General features: G+C 46.3%; 1 protein-coding gene across 1 annotated transcript in view; it reads left to right on the top strand.

Annotated features, from left to right (window-relative positions):
• adamts18 (ADAM metallopeptidase with thrombospondin type 1 motif, 18) overlaps positions 1 to 18343 on the top strand; it is a 283431-nt gene that overhangs the window by 76049 nt on the left and 189039 nt on the right. The window contains exons 2-3 of the mRNA XM_068049080.1: positions 11243 to 11507; positions 14887 to 15086. Coding sequence (XP_067905181.1) covers positions 11243 to 11507; positions 14887 to 15086 — 465 coding nt within the window. The remainder of the gene's footprint in view (positions 1 to 11242; positions 11508 to 14886; positions 15087 to 18343) is intronic.

Genomic DNA, 18343 nt, shown 5'->3' with positions numbered 1-18343 from the left:
TCCCTACTTTGATACTCCATCCCCCTTGCAATAAATGCCAACATTCCATTTGCGTTCCTAATTACTTGCAGTACCTGCATGCTAACGTTTTGTGATTCATGTACAAGGACACCCAGATCCCTCTGTACCACAGCATTCTGCAGTCTCTCTCCATGTAAATAATATTCTGCTTTTCTATTCTTCCTTTCAAAGTGGACTACCTCACATTTTCTAGCATTATACTCCATCTACCAAATTTTTTGCCCACTCACAACTCATCTGTATCTCTGCTGATGCTCTGTGTCCTCCTCACAACTATTTTCCTCCCTATCTTTGTATCATCCGTAAATTTGGCTATTAACATTCGGTCCCTTCATCCGAGTCATCAATGTGGATTGTAAATAGTTGAGGCTCCAGCACCGATCCTTGTGGCACCCCACTAGTAACATCTACCAATATGAAAATGACCCAGTTATCATGACACAGTACATTACTGAGAGGTGCTGAATTGTTGAATGAGACCTTAAACAACAACAACAACTTATATTTATCCAGCAAACTTAATATACTAAAATGTCTCAAAGCGCTTCACAGAAACATTATAAAACAAAATATGACATGAGCCACATAAGGCGATATTAGGTCAGATGACCAAAAGTTTGGTCAAAGAGCTAAGCTTTAAGGAGTGTCTTAAAAGAGGAAAGAGAGGTGTCAAGGCAGAGAGGTACAGGGAGGGTATTCCAGAGCTTGGGGTCGAGGCAACTGAAGGCGCAGCCACCAATAGTGGCTATATGAATGCATAAGAGGCCAGAATTAGAGGAGCACAGATATCTTGGAGAGTTATGGGCTGGAGGAAGTCACAGAAATAGGGAGGGGCGAGGCCATGGAGGGGTTTGAAAACAAAGATGAGAATTTTAAAATCAAGACATTGCTTGACCGGGAGCCAATGTAGGTCAGCGAGCACAAGGGTGATGGGGCAAAGGGAATTGGTGCAAGTTAAGACACGGGCAGCAGAGCTTTGGATGACCTCAAGTTTACTGAGAGTAGAATGATGGAGATCAGCCAGGGAGTGCGTTGAAATAGTCAAGTCTAGAGGTAACAAAGGCATGAATGAGGGTTTCAGCAGCAGATGAGCTGAGATGAGGCGAAGTCTGATGTTACGAAGTTGGAAATAGGTGGTCTTAATGATGGCACGAACATGAGATCGGAAGCTTACTTTGGGGTCAAATGTGACACCAAGGTTGCAAACAGCTGGCTTAATCTCAGACTGTTGCCAGGGAAAGGGATGGCATCGGTAGCTAGGGAACGAAGGAAATCAAGGCCCTGACTGCTCTCTCAGGTGGATGTATAAGATCCCATGGCGCTATTTTGAAGAAGAGTAGGGGTATTCTCCCCAGTGTTCAGGTCAATATTTATCCTCCAAACATCACTAAAATACAGGTAGTCTGGCCGTTATCACATTGCTGTTCGTACCAGCTTGTTGTGCGCAAATTGGCTGCTGTGTTGCCTACATTGGAACAGTGACTATACTTTAAAAGTACTTCGTTGGATGTAAATTGCTTTGGAATGTCCTGAGGTTGTGAAAGGTGCTATATAAATGCAAGTCTTTATAAGATAGTCCCTAATAAATCCAATAGGGAATTCAGGAGGAACTTATTTACCTGGAAATTGGCCAGAATGTGGAATGTGCGACCACAAGTAGTTGTTGAGACGAATAACATAGATGCATTTATGGGGAAGCTGGATGAGCATATGGGTGGGGAGAAAGGAATAGAAGGATATGCTGATTGAGCTAGATGAAGAGAAGTTTGTGGAGAAAATAAATGACCAGTCAGGCTAAACATAATTTTGAAGATCTTGGAGAGCTGTAAAACATGTAATAACATAAGAAATAGGAGCATGAGTTGGTCATTCGGCCCCTCGAGCCACCTCTGGCAGTCAGATCATGGCTGATCTGATTGTGACCTTTAACTTCACTTTCTGGCCTGCCCCCAACCCTTTTACCCCCGTGTAGATCAAAAATCTGTCTAACTCAGCCTTGGATATTTTCAATGACCCAACTTCCACTGCTCGCTGTGATAGAGAATTCCAAAGGTTAACGACCCTCTGAGAGAAGAAATTCTTCCTCATCTCCATATTAAATGGGAGACCCCTTATTTTGAAACAGTGCCCCCTAGTTCTATCGTCCTCCATGAGGGGAAACATCCTCTTGGCATCTACCCTGCCAAGCCCCTCAGAATCTTATAGGTTTCAATAATATCACCTCTCATTCTTCTAAACTCCAATGAGTATAGGCCCAACCTGCCCTTCCTCATAATATAACCCTTTCATCCCACGAATCAACAGGTTGGATTTTATGGGTCCCCTTGAGGCGGGGCTGAGGCAGAGGGGCACGAAGAATCGCGACGGGGGGTGGGGTGTGGGAGGCGGGGGGGGTGGGGTGTGGGAGGTGGAGGGCCTGTTGCCTTCCCTTTGCCAAGCGATCTTACTGGGTGTGGGATAGGCCGACCACTTTGCAGTCCTGGCTGCAGTCCTTATGCACATCAAGCCAAATGATTGCTACTGTGAATCACAGCTTTAATGGATACTTATGCTCACATCCCTTTTTATCATGAAATCTGCCTGTAGCCCTTTACTGTCCAGGTGGCGCAGTGAGCTCTTTAATATCTATCATTGAAACAGAAAGAGAAAGGGAGGACAACCAGTTGATCCTTCCCTCAGAAGAGGCGCATTTATGTTGTCCCACAGAAATAGCACTGGCAGCAACCATCAAGAGGCCTGTGGCCTACTGTTTTGGAACCGGAGGTGGAATGTGCATCGTCCAAAATGAACTTTGGCAGGAACTCAAGAAACATGTGGTGTTAGTGAAGGGTAGAAGGTCCTACTTTCACGAGTGAAGCCAGGATAGGTGAGACACTTTATAGCTATATAAAATCTTCTTCTTCTTTGGCCTCCTTATCTCGAGAGACAATGGATAAGCGCCTAGAGGTGGTCAGTGGTTTGTGAAGCAGCTCCTGGAGTGGCTATAAAGGCCAATTCTAGAGTGACATATAAAATCAATGAGTGCGCGTTTATTTCAAGGTACAGCACAATCGTGTTCATTTTGGAATAAGGGCAAATCAAGTGCTACGACGAGCACAAGCACACTGAAAGCTTGATTACCTGCACCTTTTAACTCGTTGGCACTGTCAGGGGAAAGTGTATTTTGGCAGCCAATCTGGGTGTCATTTTCTTGAACAAAGTGGCTGTGATTTTTGGAGCCAATCCACTGTTAGTGTAATTCTCCGACTGTCAGAAAATTAGGAATCTGATGGCCAGCATATTACATCGATTAGAGTCATCAGGCTGAATTATTCCACTTACCTGGAAGTCCTGTCACTCGGGCTGAAAGTGGGAGGCAACTCTGCTCATGGTGGCCATTGCTGAGGCTGCAGCTCCAGGGAGAGGGTGCCTCAGTGGTGGGGCACGCATCAAGACAGATGAGTTGGATTGGGGAACACTAGGACCAGGCAGGCAGGACCTGGAGATTGGTCATGATGCATCGGCAGGCCTGTTAGCACGAGAACAGACGTTGCAACCGGGGCGCCCTCTGGGGTTATGGAGTGCCCATAAAGGAGGGCCCCCCCGCAGCCCCAGAATCCGCTGGTGGTCTCCCCATGCAGTGACGGACCCTCCCGACACAGGAAAAATGTATGTAGAGGCGGGAAGTGGCCCTTAATTTGCCACTTCAGTGGCTCAATTGGCCACCAGGCAGGTGGGCTCCCCTCCCAACACTTTCCCTTGCCATATTGCCAGCCTTCCCACATCCCAGCCTGCCTCCAATGGGCTGGGAAAATTCAGCTGATTTGAGTCATCATGGCACAGAAGAAGGCCATTCGACTCATTGAGTTCATGCCAGCTCTCTGCAGAGCAATCCAGTCAGTCCCATTCCCCAACTCTATCCCTGTAGCCCTGCAAGTTTATTTCTCTCAAGTGCCCAACCAATTTCCTTTTGAAATCATTCATCATCTCCACTTCCTACACCCTCATAGGCAACAACTTCCAGGTCATTATCACTCGCTGTGTAAAAAAGTTCTTCCTTGCAGCCCCTTGTATCTCTTGCCCAAAACTTTCAATCTGTGTCCCCTAGACCTTGTACCATCAGCTAATGGAACAGCTTTTCTTTGTCTACCCTATCTAAACCTGTCATAATCTTGTACACCTCTCTCAAATCTCCCCTCAATTTCCTTTGCTCTAAGGAGAACAATCTCAGCTTCTCCAACCTAACCTTGTGACTAAAATCCCTCATCCTTGGAACCATTCGGTCAATTTCCTCTGCACCCTCTCATCCTTCCTAAAGTGTGGTCACCAGAACTGGATGCAGTACTCTAGTTGTGGCTTAACCATAGCTTTATAAAGGTTCAGCATAACTTCCCTGCTTTCGTACTCAATACCTCTATTTATGAAGCCCAAGATCCCATATGCTTTACTAACCACTCTCTCAATATGTCCTGCCACCTTCAATGATCTATGCACACGATCCTCCAGTGATCTATGCACATGAACCTCTGTTCTTGCACACTCTTTAGAACTGTGCCATTTAGTCTATATTTCTTCTCCCTATCCCTTCTGCCAAAATGCATCACCTTACACTTCTCTGTATTAAATTCCATCTGGTATTTGTCTGCCCTTTCCGATAGTCTATCTATGACCTGTTGCAGTCAATTGATATCCTCCTCACTGTCTGCCACTCTTCCAAGTTTGGTATCATTAGCAAATTTTGAAATTTTACCCTGTATTCTAACATCCAAGACATCTATATATGTCAAAAAGCAGCGGTCCCTTGGGACAGACCACTGTCTACCATCCTCCAGTCTGAATAAAAACATTCACCACAACTTGCTGTTTTCTGTCCTTATACCAATTTTTTATCCAAGCTGATACTCACGCACCTAATTCCATGAGCCTTAATTTTGGCAGCCATCCTTTTCTGTGGTACTTTGTCAAAACGGTTTCTTAAAATCCATATAGACCGCATTCACCACATTCCCTTCATCAACCTTCTTTGTTGCGTCATCAAAAAGTTAATTGAGATTAGTCAAGCACCATCTGCCGTTTACAAATCTGTACTGACTCTCCCTAATTAACTCAAACCTTTCTAAGTGCCTGTTGATTTTTTTTCCCCTGATTATTATTTCTAAAACCTTACCACCACTGATATTAAACTGACCAGCCTGTAGTTACTAGGACTGTCCTTACACCCGTTTTTTGAATAACGGTTTCACATTTACCACTCTCCAATCCTCTGGCACTTCCCCTATATCGAGGGAAGATTGGAAGATTATGGCAAGTCCTTCCACTATCCCCATCCCCACTCTCCTTAGCAACCTGGGATGCAAACCCATCCGGACCAGACAACTTAACCACTCTAAGCATAGTCAGCATTTCCAGTACTTCCTGCCTATCAATTTTCACTACATCCATTCCCTTTACCTTCTCCAGTTCTACTGATACTTTGTCAGCGTCCTCTTAGTAAACACTGATACAAAGTGCTCATTAAATATTCTAGCCTTCCCCTGAGCCTCTGAGCCTCTTTGTCCCTAATAGGCACCACCCCATCTCTTACACTTACTATTTACATGCCGGTAGAAGGTTTGTAGGTTCCCTTTTATGTGAACTGCCATTCTATTCTCATCTTCCCTCTTTGTAGTTAATTGCCTGAGCGCCATTAAACAGAGGCGGGAAGGCTCCAAATGAGCAAGGCAGGATTCCCACCACCTTTTCGGCCCGGTGCTGGGAGCCCCACTGGTTCCACTAAATCCAGCCTGGTGTGCCGTTGGATAATTGTGCCTCTTGCCTCACCAATAATGTCCTGGCGCTAAGTCTGGGAGGTCAGAGTTGGGTGGGTGTGACTGCTGAGTCGGCTGAACACTCCTGCTCATTCTGGCTCCATAGCAACGATTACTCCATTACCAGGGCCACCTACCTTCCTCCTCAGTAATATGGCCAATTGCCAACACTGCCTCAGTTCATCAGCTGCTGAAATCCTCAACCATACCTTTGTTACCTCTAAATTTGACTATTCCAATGCTCTCCAGGCCAACTGTCTATTGTCCCCCCTATATAAATTTAACCTCATCCAAACTTCTGCTTCCCACTCTCACCAAGTCCTGTGATCACCCCTGTGCTCGCTGACCTAGATTGGTTTCCTTTCCAGCAACACCTTGATTTTAAAATTCTCATTCTTGTTTTCAAATCCCACCATGTCCTCTTCCCCCAGCCCCCCCCCCCCCCCCCCACCCCCCAATTGCTGTCCAGCCCTACAATCCTTAGAGGTGCCTGTGCTCCTCCAATTCTGGCCTCATGAGCACCCTAGATTTTAAACACCCCTCCATTGGCAGCCGTGCCTTCAGTGGCCTATGACCTAAACTCTGAAGTTTCCTCCCTAAACTTCTCCACCTTTAAGACGCTCCTTAAAACCTACCTGACTGTGCTTCTGGTCACCTGTCCTAATATTTCCTTATGTGGATAACTGATGTAGTCACAGAGCACTGAAACAGGCTGAGTCTGTGCTGACCAACAACCACCCATTTATACTAATCCTACATCAATCCAATATTCTTTACCACGTCCCCACCATCCTTCTACCACCTACCTACACTAGGGGCAATTTACAATGGGCAATTTACCTATCAACCTGCAAGTCTTTGGTTGTGGGAGGAAACCGGAGCACCCGGCGGAAACCCATGTGGTCACAGGGAGAACTTGCAAACTCCGCACAGGCAGTACCCAGAATTGAATCCGGGTCGCTGGAGCTGTGAGGCTGCGGTGCTAACCACTGCGCCACTGTGCCGCCCTATGTACAATCGTCACACATCTTTAAAAAGGGTCATTGTTACTTTAAGAGTTTGGTAATTTTCTTTCTCTATCCACCGAGTAGGCACATTAATCTTAGGCCATCTATAAGGGACAAGAGTTGATCCAAGCTCATTTACGAAGTTTAACGTCAGGCGTGGCTAGGGATTGATCAACTTCATGGTTTCTTTGTTCAGTTCTCAGAGTCAAAATTGGCTGATCCTGTGAAGTGCCTTGGAGCATGTTACTAGGTTAAAGGTGCTATATAAATACAATTGTTGTTGTTGCAAACAAAAGTGCTTAGATTTCATTGATGGCCGTAGACGCTGCTGAAGAATCCGAGGCAGAGCAGGCCCAGGACCCACTCCGCTGGTTTGCGAGCTGTTTCTTCAAGGGGGCATAAAACGTTCGTTAGGATGCTCATTTACATATATAGGGAGCCAATGCCTATTTTAGGTGACCACATAGAAAGCTTGCAAAGCTGCCTATGCCAACATGATGGTGGCACCTGTAACACAGGCACTAATGAGATGCAGGGGGTTGTCATGCTGAAGTTGTTACATTTTGACCACTTGTGGGAGCTTCTTTCAATCATCTACATGACTGGCTTTTTCAAAACTCAAGATTTCTGGAAGAAATTTTGCACGTGAGCAAGTCAGCTGGAAAATGTTTGCCGAGAATAAATTTGCCTATAATTAAGGTTGATGAAGGTAAGATATATGAAGTGTGATGTGAACACACACAAACATACTGTTTTATTTTTAATTAGATAGACACGAAACCAATAGTTTCTCAAGCAATCACTATAATTTGAAAATAGAAAGTAACAATTTACTTTTCTATCGTTGATTCTCTATCATCAATCAACCTTTTTAGAACTTCTTGATCTTGCTGCGAGTTCAGGCAATTTATTTCCCACCAAGTCTTCTCCTGTGGTGTTCTTGTGAGGTTCTAAGATATAAGATAGCGAATGACTTGGAAATAGAAAATCTGCAAAATGATCTTAAACCACATTGCAAGAGTATAACATAGGGAAGCGAGTGCAAACTAGTAAAAAGGAAATTTAGGACTGATATAAGGAAGAGCTTCACGAATATTGCTCAACATATGGAATGGACTCTTGGATAAAGTAGAGGAGGCAGAAACCTTGGAAGAATATAAGAACCAGTTGGAAGCTACAATAGAAGAAACTTTACTGTTCTTCTGGATGAATCGATGACCTACCTAATCTGTAATTAACTTCTGATCTTGTGACACTTTTGGGAAGGGGAGATTGGCCAGAGTTCATGTTTCTGACTGTTGCCCAGTGACCTCTGTTGGGGAAATAGGAACAATTACAGAGGTTAGATGAGGGCAGGACCAGGCTCAGCTGTGATATGTAACACAGTTGAATTTGTGCTGGCACTCATTGGGCAGTATTTTATGCTGTTCCCCCGTAGTGAGTTTGGAGGCAAGGAGGGCATTTAATTGGCAGGGATGGTGGCAGGTGGAGATGGCCTTCCCACCATGCCGCCAATTGAGGCACATAAGGGGCAATGAATTCCCAATTAACGGCCTCTTCCCACTGTCACTGGTGTTAACCCAGCAGTAGGAGGGCCTGTCGCCACACGGGGAACACAACAAGCAAACTGTGTGGGGTTGCTTGTGGCTTCCCAGCTGGGGGGTGTCTCTTGTTCAAAGGCATTCAGTGCCTGATTACGAGACCCCCTTGGAAAGGTGGGGGAGGCTGTCCATTGAGAGCCACCCCCCATCCTTGCTGCTGACCCCCCCCCCCCCCCCCCCCATAGCCGCCTCTCCCATGACCCCCCACCCCAGAAACCCATCCCACCATCACTTACCTGTGGCCTGGGTTGCTCTGCGATCCTGGGCCTCTGGTGGGTGTCGTTCTGGCAGCAGTCACCGCCTCCCCGGTGGCACTGCCAAGCAAAAGAGCTACCAGCCTCTGATTAGCTGACAGCTCTCGGCGGGTAGGATTCTTCATTACTGGGGTGCTGATCCCGGGAAGGGCCTGCCAGCGGCCTCTCAAGTGCCTGATTGGCTCATGATATGGCAGGCCTTCCTCAAAGGAGGCGATGCCGGTCTCTCGCTGGCTCTCCAGCTGGTGGCCGAGACCCCTCCCCATCACTTCCATAAAATTTCCCCCATTGTTTTGGCTTACTTATTAAGAAAGGTAGTGGAATACTCGTAGCATGCATGGAACATGAGATGGTGGCTTCAGAAGATGGGAGAGAAAAATATAAATATATAGCTGAGTTTTATGCTTAAATTGCACCATGGCCTCACTCTCCCTAACTCTGTAACCTCCTACAGCCCACTGACTGTCTCCAACCTCTCCATTCCTCTGACCTCTTTTGCATTTCCGTTTATTTGCTCACCATTGGATTTAGCTGCCAGGGCACAAGCTCTGAAATTCTTTCTGTAACCATCTCTGCTTCTCCTCTTTGTTCTCCTTTTAGTCAAATCCCAACTCGTGGTCAAACATTTGGTGATGTCTCCTAATTGTATTGGCTTAAACCTGTTGGCCTGGCATCTGTTTTACCATGCATCTCTGTGAAGCACCTTTCATACATGTTGAAATTGCGAGTTCTGTTTTTTAAATGACATCTGCGTCACAGCAACCTCCCCAGTTACTTTTCCACTCATATATTCTCCTCTTTCCTGAAGGCATTGACCAACTCACTTGAGCACTGGGCACCTGCTGATATCTCGCCTGAGTGACCAACCATTCATGATCTCTGGGCCTTGATGGTGGGTGCCAGGGAGGAGGACGCCTAGGCCAAACCTGTTGCTGTCCTCAGCAATTGTCCATGTGCACCCATTTCCACCAGGACCAAGAAAAACAACTTTCAATTATATAGCACCTCTGACATAGTAAACTGTCCCAAAGCACTTCACCCAGAATGTTATCAAACAAAATTTGACGCTGAGCCAGTGCCATAGATTATTAGGATAGGTGACCAAAGGTTTGGTCAAGTCGTTAGCTTTTAAAGAGCATCTTCAAGGAGAAGAGAGAAGTTGAGAGATTTAGGGAGAGAATTTCACCTCTAAGGGCCAGATAGCTGAAGGCATGGCTGCCATTGGTTGGACAAAAGAAATCGGGATACAAAAGGGACCAGAATTGGAGAAACATGAAGTTCTTGGAGGATTGTAGGGCTGAAGGAAGTTAGAGATAGGGAGGGGCAAGACCATGTCAGGATTTGAACACAGGGATGAGACATTGCTGGTCCGGGAGTAAATGTAGACCAGTGAGCACAGTGGGTGATGAGTGAGCGGCATTGGTGTGCATCCTGTCCAAGGGCAGAGAGATAGCCCTAGTGCTCCTATAACTGAGATCTACTAACTGAACGCACATCAGAGAATGAGCCAAGGACCTTTCTGCTCTGTATGGTTCATAACTTGGCAAAGTGGGGCGAAGGCAGGTAGATGGAGTTAGAAAGCAGATCAGCCACGAACTCTTGAATGGCAGAATAGGCTCAAGGGGCATATTGGCCTGCTGCTGCTCCTATTTTCCTAAAAAAAAAAGGTAATTTCACATCTGAGCAGCACTCGTTGAATGAAAAGTTGTCCCACTTTCCAGAATTAAGTGCACACTACCCAGCTTTTCTTTTCACTTTCATTGTGTGCTCTGAACACTATTTTATCCTTTATTTAAAAGGTTGCAGTACAATAGTGATATACTCCGTGTCAGCCATCCACCACCTTAAACATTCACTCCCTCCACCACTGGTGCACAGTGGCCACAGTATGTACCATCTACAGGATACACTGCAGCAACTCACCAAGGCTTCTTTGACAGCACCTTCCAAACCCACAATCTCTATCATCTAGAAGGACAGCTGGTGCATGGGAACGCCACCACCTCCACGTTATACCCCCAAGTCGCCATCCTGACTTGGACTTATATTGTCTGTTCCTTCATCGTCGTAGGGTCAAAATTGTGGGACTCCCTACCTAACAGTTGGGAGCACATTCTCCGTGTGGACTGCAGTAGTTCAGGTAGAAGCCCCACTACCTCCTTCTCAAGAGCAAGTCGCGATGGGAAATAAATGCCAGCCTTGCCAGTGATGCCCACATCCCAAGAATAACTACGTATTTTTTAAAAAAGCGTCACACAGCTCCCAAACTGTGGAAATGTTTATTGGTCTCTGTGGCCACTCACTCCTTTCCCACCACCCACCACAGCCCCTACTGAGCATTTAAACATGAGGGTTGTTTTGTTTTAAATGCCTTGAACACCTGCACTTTAGCGGACTTTATTGAGACTCTTGAGTTGACGCTGCCGACCTGCTCGAACAAGGACCTACATGAAGTCACTCAGCAGCCCCAACTGCTAATGTACGGCCCTCAGCATGTTTGAGATTTAAGGCACCACCTGGCAGCCTTCCGTGTGTTTTAACAAATGAAAAAAAAAACCCCATTTGTCTTCCAGTCAGGTTTAATACGGAGCCAAGAAAATGAATACCTTATAACTCCATTACCTCATCACCTGGCACTGAGACACAACTACACCTCACCTGCTGGCTATCGACCTCATGCACTGTTCAAGCGATCGGTGGAGCACAGAGTGCAGCAGCATCCAGTGAGTAACGGACATCATCATCTCCACCATCACCGCTCTCATCGTCACCAACATCAAACGCAGCAGCACCACAAGAGAGACCAAAAGCAACACTACTGTGGGCGGCGAAAGAAATGTATGTAAGGAACCTTTTTCAGCACTTATTACTATTGTTTAGTCAACAAAAATAAAACCGTTTAAACATAACTTTTGTACATGTGTAGACATGAAGGTCGGCACTGTTCTTGTACAAACACTTGTTCTGTCCATAAAATGGCCCAGATTTAGCTGGAGCTGGAATCTCTCAGCGTCTCCCGTTAATTAAACTTCTTCCCTCACCCTTTAACTCAAAAACACTTTTGCCCTGCAATTTGTTGGCAGTGTGAGCTGCTAATGGCACAGTGAAGCCGATGGAGCATCTGAGGCCTTTGATGAACAATTCCCAGGGTATCACTTCCTCGCCACAAGTTGCTGTCTAATTTACACTTTAATAACACAGTATTGCTAAACTGGCCATTATTTCGGTAGAAAATTCTGGGTCCGTTTTCTTCTGCATACTGTCCTCGTGTTAAAATATAACAGAAGTGAGTTGTTTGGACCTTGTTCAGTTTTGTTACCAGGACAGTGCAGACTGATTGTTATCCAGTAAACTGTCACGGGTGCAATGCCACAGCTTTTTAATCTTAGAAAATTGCTTTTTCTGCCCTTTCCTCATAGGCCTTGTTAAAATTTATCTTTTTACAGATATTTATCCACCTTCCTTTCGAAAGCTGATTATGATTCTGCTTTCCTCACTGTGTCCGGTAGGACATTCCATTGTCCCAATGGCACTCTTTGGCCTAAACATTCAGGCTCAAACTGGGTGCCTTCGCCTCTAAAATGGCAGGTGGGATGGGGAGCATATGCGTTTTCATTGGGCAGCTGGGAAATGTCACGGTGTGCTAAAGCAGCTCCAGGCATGGGGACATGTTGAGTCGAGGACACAGTGAGTCAGGGCTGCAATATCTCAGTGTGCGGCTGCCAATGAGGGAACCACTTCTACTGCCTTCAGCTGCAATGCATTCAGGTGCCTTTGGCTAATTGTCGAAGAACACACTTTGTGTTTAATGGGCATCGAGTTACAGGGGACTGCCTGTCTTTTTAACAGTGCTGTGGCTTCTTGCATGGTGGCCGCATTAGGCCTGTCAATCCCTCCTTTCCTGGATAATCAGTGCGCTGTCTGTCAGATCCTGTATCCCTGTCTCCCACACAGGTTTGCACAGATCTGATATCTCTGCTCTAGATTTTCCTCGCTCTGTTTTGCAGGTTGTAATACCTTTTCGAAGGTTTAGGGTGGGGGGTAGTGGAATGATGGGGGGCGGGTAGGATAGCGTAGGAAATTTGGTCACTGACATCCCTGTGCGTTTTAAACACACCATTCATCTTGCTGGGAAATGTAGCTTGATCTCCTGTTGTTGCTCCTGGGGCTTGATTTGCCTTTCTGTTGCCAAGAAATTTATTCCCATAAGTATTTCCTCAGGCTTTTTTTTTCTGGTGAGGCCTTATTATAGGAAGGTAGAGGTAACTCGGGGAAACCTGTCACTCAGAGAGAAGTATTTAGCACTGGATAAACAGCACTAGTGCTTAGCGTAGTCAGCAAATACCATAATCTCTCTCCTTCAAAAAAAAAATCCAGTTTCATCTCTTTTCCACTGAGCACTTTGATTTTTGCTGAACGATGGTCCCATAGATACTGTCAGTTCTCTCATACCACAAACAAGTTATTTTTCACGTGTGATTGGCAGCTGATTTTTGCCTCTCTATCTCCCTAACTTCCTCCAACCCTATAAACCACACCCCCCCACCTCAGAAACCTTGGTTCTTCTGAATCTGGTATTTTGTATATTCCCCCCACTGTCCCCAACCCCCACCTCCCTTTGCACCATGTCGGGTGGCCATCCCTTGAGCTGCCTAGGCCTCACCCTTGAAATTCCTTCCACCTCCCTCTGCTCCTCAAGATGTAGTGAGTTCTTTATATGTTGTCTGATGCAACATAAATAAGATGGAATCCAGTTGGTTGAAGATCTCAAACAGGTTTATTAACAGCTCACAAGTATATACAAGTACAGAACTAACTATTTACAGAACCTTACTCTTAGTGTTACAGTTGGACAGTGAGTCAGGCTTGTAATCACATGACTACATCCTGGTACATGGGTCATTAACATACTAAGATCTTAAAAGAACATCAATCTTAAAGGCAGTCATACAACACAAGACTCCTGCAAAACTTCCTCAACTGGTCACCTTTCCTAAAAGCTCCCTCTTTGGCTAGGTGCCCATGTTTTTTTTTTGGTCCCGCTTCTGTGAAACACTTTGAGACATTTATCTACACTAATGGTGCAACATAAATACAAGTGTTTGCAAATTTATCTGCCCCCGATAGCCGCATACAGAAGGTGTCATGGTGGGGGAGTATGTCTGGGTGGCAGCCAAAATTGACCTAGCCATTTCTTTTCCCCAAGCTCTATGACACTGAGGTCAGCTATAAATTCCATCACTACCCCAGGTCAGATTGTCTAATTCAGTACTGACCAGATGAGAGCTGGCAGCTGCGCACTTGGTCCTGAAGTTACTAGTCCCTCCTGAGTTAGTATCTGTCAAAATGACTCTGATCATCACTTGGCCATATTGAGCTGATCACTGCTGCACTTTATGGCTCCCTGGTGGGCTTGAAGCCTGGAATTGCTGGGTCACTGTGGAGATTACAAGTGGTAGATAAACTTGTGTTCATCCAAAACTTTGCTGCAAATATCTTAACACACAGCAAGTCTCAATCACCCGTCACCCCTGAACTCGCTGAACTACACTGGTTCCCCTTCTGACAATGCCTCAATTTTAAAATCCCCATCCTTGATTTCAAATCCTTTCATGACCTCTCCCCATCACTATCTCTGTATCTTTCTCCAGCCCTACAAGCCTTAGATCTCTGTGGTGCTCCAATTCTGGCCTCTTGTGCATCCCCAATTTTAATTGTTCCACCATTGGCACTCAGGCTTTCAGCTACCTTCACCCTTAATTCTGAAAGTCCCTCCCTCAACCTCTGTACCTCTCTACCTCTTGCTCATCCTTTAAAATGCTCCCCAAAAGTTACTTGTTTGATCAAGCTTTTGGTCATCTGTCCTGATGTCTTCTGTGGCTTAGTGTCAAAGTTGTTTCTATTGATAACAGGCTTGATAAGCGCTTTGGGGGGGCTTTGCTACATTAAAGGCGCTATATGAATGCAAGTTGTTGTAGATGAATACTCGGGCTTCTAATGCAAGGTGGGAGATTAAAGTTTATTTTATTCTCCTAACAGTTGATCAGTACTGTAGGTCGAAGATTGCCTCAAGGTTTTGTTTTGTTGTCCTCGTTCGTAATGTAGGAATTTTCTGTTTTTCACAAATGTGTGGTGGGGAAAGCAGTAAAATGCACTTTTGGCTTCTCTCTGGAACTGTATGTCCTCTGCTTCTTTCTCTGCCAAAATCCTGCCTTAGACATGCCTCAACCTCCGGTAGACGATATCCACATCTTGTCCGATGAATACAGCCCCAAGGGCAGATTGAAACGCTCCATCCTGGATTCCCGAAAAAGAAAGGGACTGACTGTCGAAACTCTGGTGGTGGCAGACAAGAAGATGCTGGAGAAGCACGGCAGGGAGAACATCACCACCTACATCCTCACCGTTATGAACATGGTAAGCCATGTTCCTTTATGTCTTTTTTCTTTCAGTATCAGAAATTAATGTATGATCACCTACAAGGGAATGTTGCTCCTTAACTTGTTGTCAAGGGTCACAATCCCAGCCAACGACTTTCTTGAGGGTGTTTGCAGCATGCTATGGTTTTAGAGTTTTAATGGGGTGCGGATCTGTTATTCCTCACAGGGTAAGCTCATGGTTTCGATTGTGCCATAGTGGCCAGTTCCCAACTTGAGATCTGGCACTTGGCCACTGGAAGAAATTGGGAAAAACTAGTGGGTCATTCATTCTGAAGAGCTCTATTTTTGGAGGGTCCCTTTCACCTGTGGCGGAAGATTCAATCAAGGTATTCAAAAGAGAACTGGATAATTATCTGAAGAGAAACGACTTGCAAGACTACAGGGAAAAAGTGTGGAAGCGGGACTAGGTGATTTGCTCTTGCGGAGAGCTGGCATAGACACGACAGACCAAATGGCCGCCTTTTGTTCTTTTAACCATTCTATGAAAACAGGAGGCGAGGAGCAACACTCATTTCTAGTTCAGTACAATACATCACAATGAAGCAGGTAATGAATGGAAGCACACTGAGCTGAGGTCGCACATGCAGAGGAACAGGTGAGTCATAAGTAAATTGGATATCACTGGGAAAGAGCCAGATATAGCTTGGCATGCCTTACAAGGCAGTAACACATTGAAGGCTTCAGGTGTTTTATTGCCAAGGCCTGCAGCATCCTTGAAGCAAATTGCGTTGTTCTAGATTACGTAAATGTAGAGTCTGCAGGCCGATACTGCTAGGGCACTGTTAAGGTCACTGCAAATGGCTCCAGTGTCCCTGCAGCAACCAAACACCGAGGAGCGGCACTGGAACCACGGTTTTTTTTTTATTCATTCATGGGATGTGGGCGTCCCTGGCCAGGCCAGCATTTATTGCCCATCCCTAATTGCCCTTGAGAAGGTGGTGGTGAGCTGCCTTCTTGAACCGCTGCAGTCCATTTGGGGTAGGTATACCCACAGTGCTGTTAGAAAGGGAGTTCAGCTGCCACTATGCGTCGGTGGTGGAGGGAGTGAATGCTTGTTGATGGGGCGCCAATCAAGTGGGCTGCTTTGTCCTGAATGGTGTCGAGCTTCTTGAGTGCTGTTGGAGCTGCACCCATCCAGGCAAGTGGAGAGTATCCCATCACACTCCTGACTTGTACCTTGTAGATGGTGGACTGGCTTTGGGGAGTCAGGAGGTGAGTTACTTGCCTCAGGATTCCTAGCCTCTGACCTGCTCTTGTAGCCACGGTATTTATATGGCTACTCCAGTTCAGTTTCTGGTCAATGGTAGCCCCTAGGATGTTGATAGTGGGGGATTCAGCGATGGTAATACCATTGAATGTCAAGGGAGATGGTTATATTCTCTCTTGTTGGAGATGGTCATTGCCTGGCACTTGTGTGGCACGAATGTTACTTACCACTTAAAAGCCCAAGCCTGGATATTGTCCAGGTCTTGCTGCATTTCTGCACGGACGCCTTCAGTATCTGAGTGGTAGTGAATGGTGCTGAACATTGGGCAATCATCAATGAACATCCCCACTTCTGACCTTATGATTGAAGGAAGGTCATTGATGAAGCAGCTGAAGATGGTGGGCCTAGGACATTACCCTGAGGAACTCCTGCAGTGATGTCCTGGAGCTCAGATGATTGACCTCCAACTACCACAACCATCTTCCTTTGCGCTAGGTATGACTCCAGCCATCGGAGGGTTTTCCCCCTGATTACCATTGACCTCGGTTTTGCTAGGGCTCCTTGATGCCATACTCGGTCAAATGCTGCCTTGATGTCAAGGGCAGTCACTCTCAACTCACCTCGAGTTCAGCTCTTTTGTCCATGTTTGAACCAAGGTTGTAATGAGGTCAGGAGCTGTGTGGGCCTGGCGGAACCCAAACTGAGTGTCACTGAGCAGGTTATTGCAAAGCAAGTATCGCTTGATGGCACTGTTGATGACATCTTCCATCACTTTACTGATGATTGAGAGTAGGCTGATGTGGCGGTAATTGGCCGGGTTGGCCTTGTCCTGCTTTATTGTGTACAGGACATACCTGGGCAATTTTCCACATTGCAGGGTAGATGCCAGTGTTGTAGCTGTACTGGAACAGCTTGGCTAGGGGCGCAGCAAGTTCTGGAGCACAGGTCTTCAGTACTATTGCCGGAATATTGTCAGGGCCCATAGCTTTTGCAGTATCCAGTGACTTCAGTCGCTTCTTGATATCACGCGGAGTGAATCGAATTGGCTGAAGTCTGGCATCTGTGATGCTGGGGACTTCAGGAGGAGGCCGAGATGGATCATCAACTCGGCACTTCTGGCTGAAGATTTTTGCAAATGCTTCTGCCTTATCTTTCGCACTGATGTGCTGGGCCCCCCCATTATTGAGGATGGGGATATTTTTGGAGCCACCTCCTCCAGTTAGTTGTTTAATTGTCCACCACCATTCACGGCTGGATGTGGCAGGACTGCAGAGCTTAGATCTGATCCGTTGGTTATGGGATCGCTTAGCTCTGTCTGTCGCATGCTGCTTACGCAGTTTGGCACGCAGATAGTCCTGTGTTGTAGCTTCACCAGGTTGACACCTAATTATGAGGTATGCCTGGTGCTGCTCCTGGCATGCCCTCCTGCACTCTTCATTGAACCAGGGTTGTTCTCCTGGCTTGATGGTAATGGTACAGTGGGGGATATGCTGGGCCATGAGGTTACAGATTGTGGTTGAGTACAATTCTGCTGCTGCTGATGGCCCACAGCGTCTCATGGATGCCCAGTTTTGTATTGCTAGATCTGTTCGAAATCTATCCCATTTAGCCCGGCGATAGTGTCACACAACACGATGGACGGTATCCTCAATGTGAAGGAGGGACTTCATCTCCACAAGGACTATGCGGTGGTCACGCCTACCAATACAGTCATGGACAGAAGCATCTGCGGCAGGCAGATTGGTGAGGACGAGGTCAAGTATGTTTTTCCCTCATGTTGGTTCCCCCACCATCCACCGCAGACACAGTCTAGCAGCTATGTCCTTTAGGACTCGGCCAGCTCGGTCAGTAGTGGTGCTACCGAGCTACTCTTGGTGATGGACATTGAAGTCCCCCACCCAGCGTACATTTTGTGCCCTTGCCACCCTCAGTGCTTCCTCCAAGTGCTGTTCAACATGGAGGAGTACTGACTCATCAGCTGAGGGAGGGCGGTAGGTGGTAATCAGTAGGAGGTTTCCTTGCCCATG

The sequence above is a fragment of the Heterodontus francisci genome, chromosome 17, assembly GCF_036365525.1.
Source record: "Heterodontus francisci isolate sHetFra1 chromosome 17, sHetFra1.hap1, whole genome shotgun sequence".
Lineage (NCBI taxonomy): Eukaryota > Metazoa > Chordata > Chondrichthyes > Heterodontiformes > Heterodontidae > Heterodontus > Heterodontus francisci.
The sequence above is the reverse complement of the archived record's forward strand: the minus strand, read 5'-3'. Positions and strand labels throughout refer to the sequence as shown.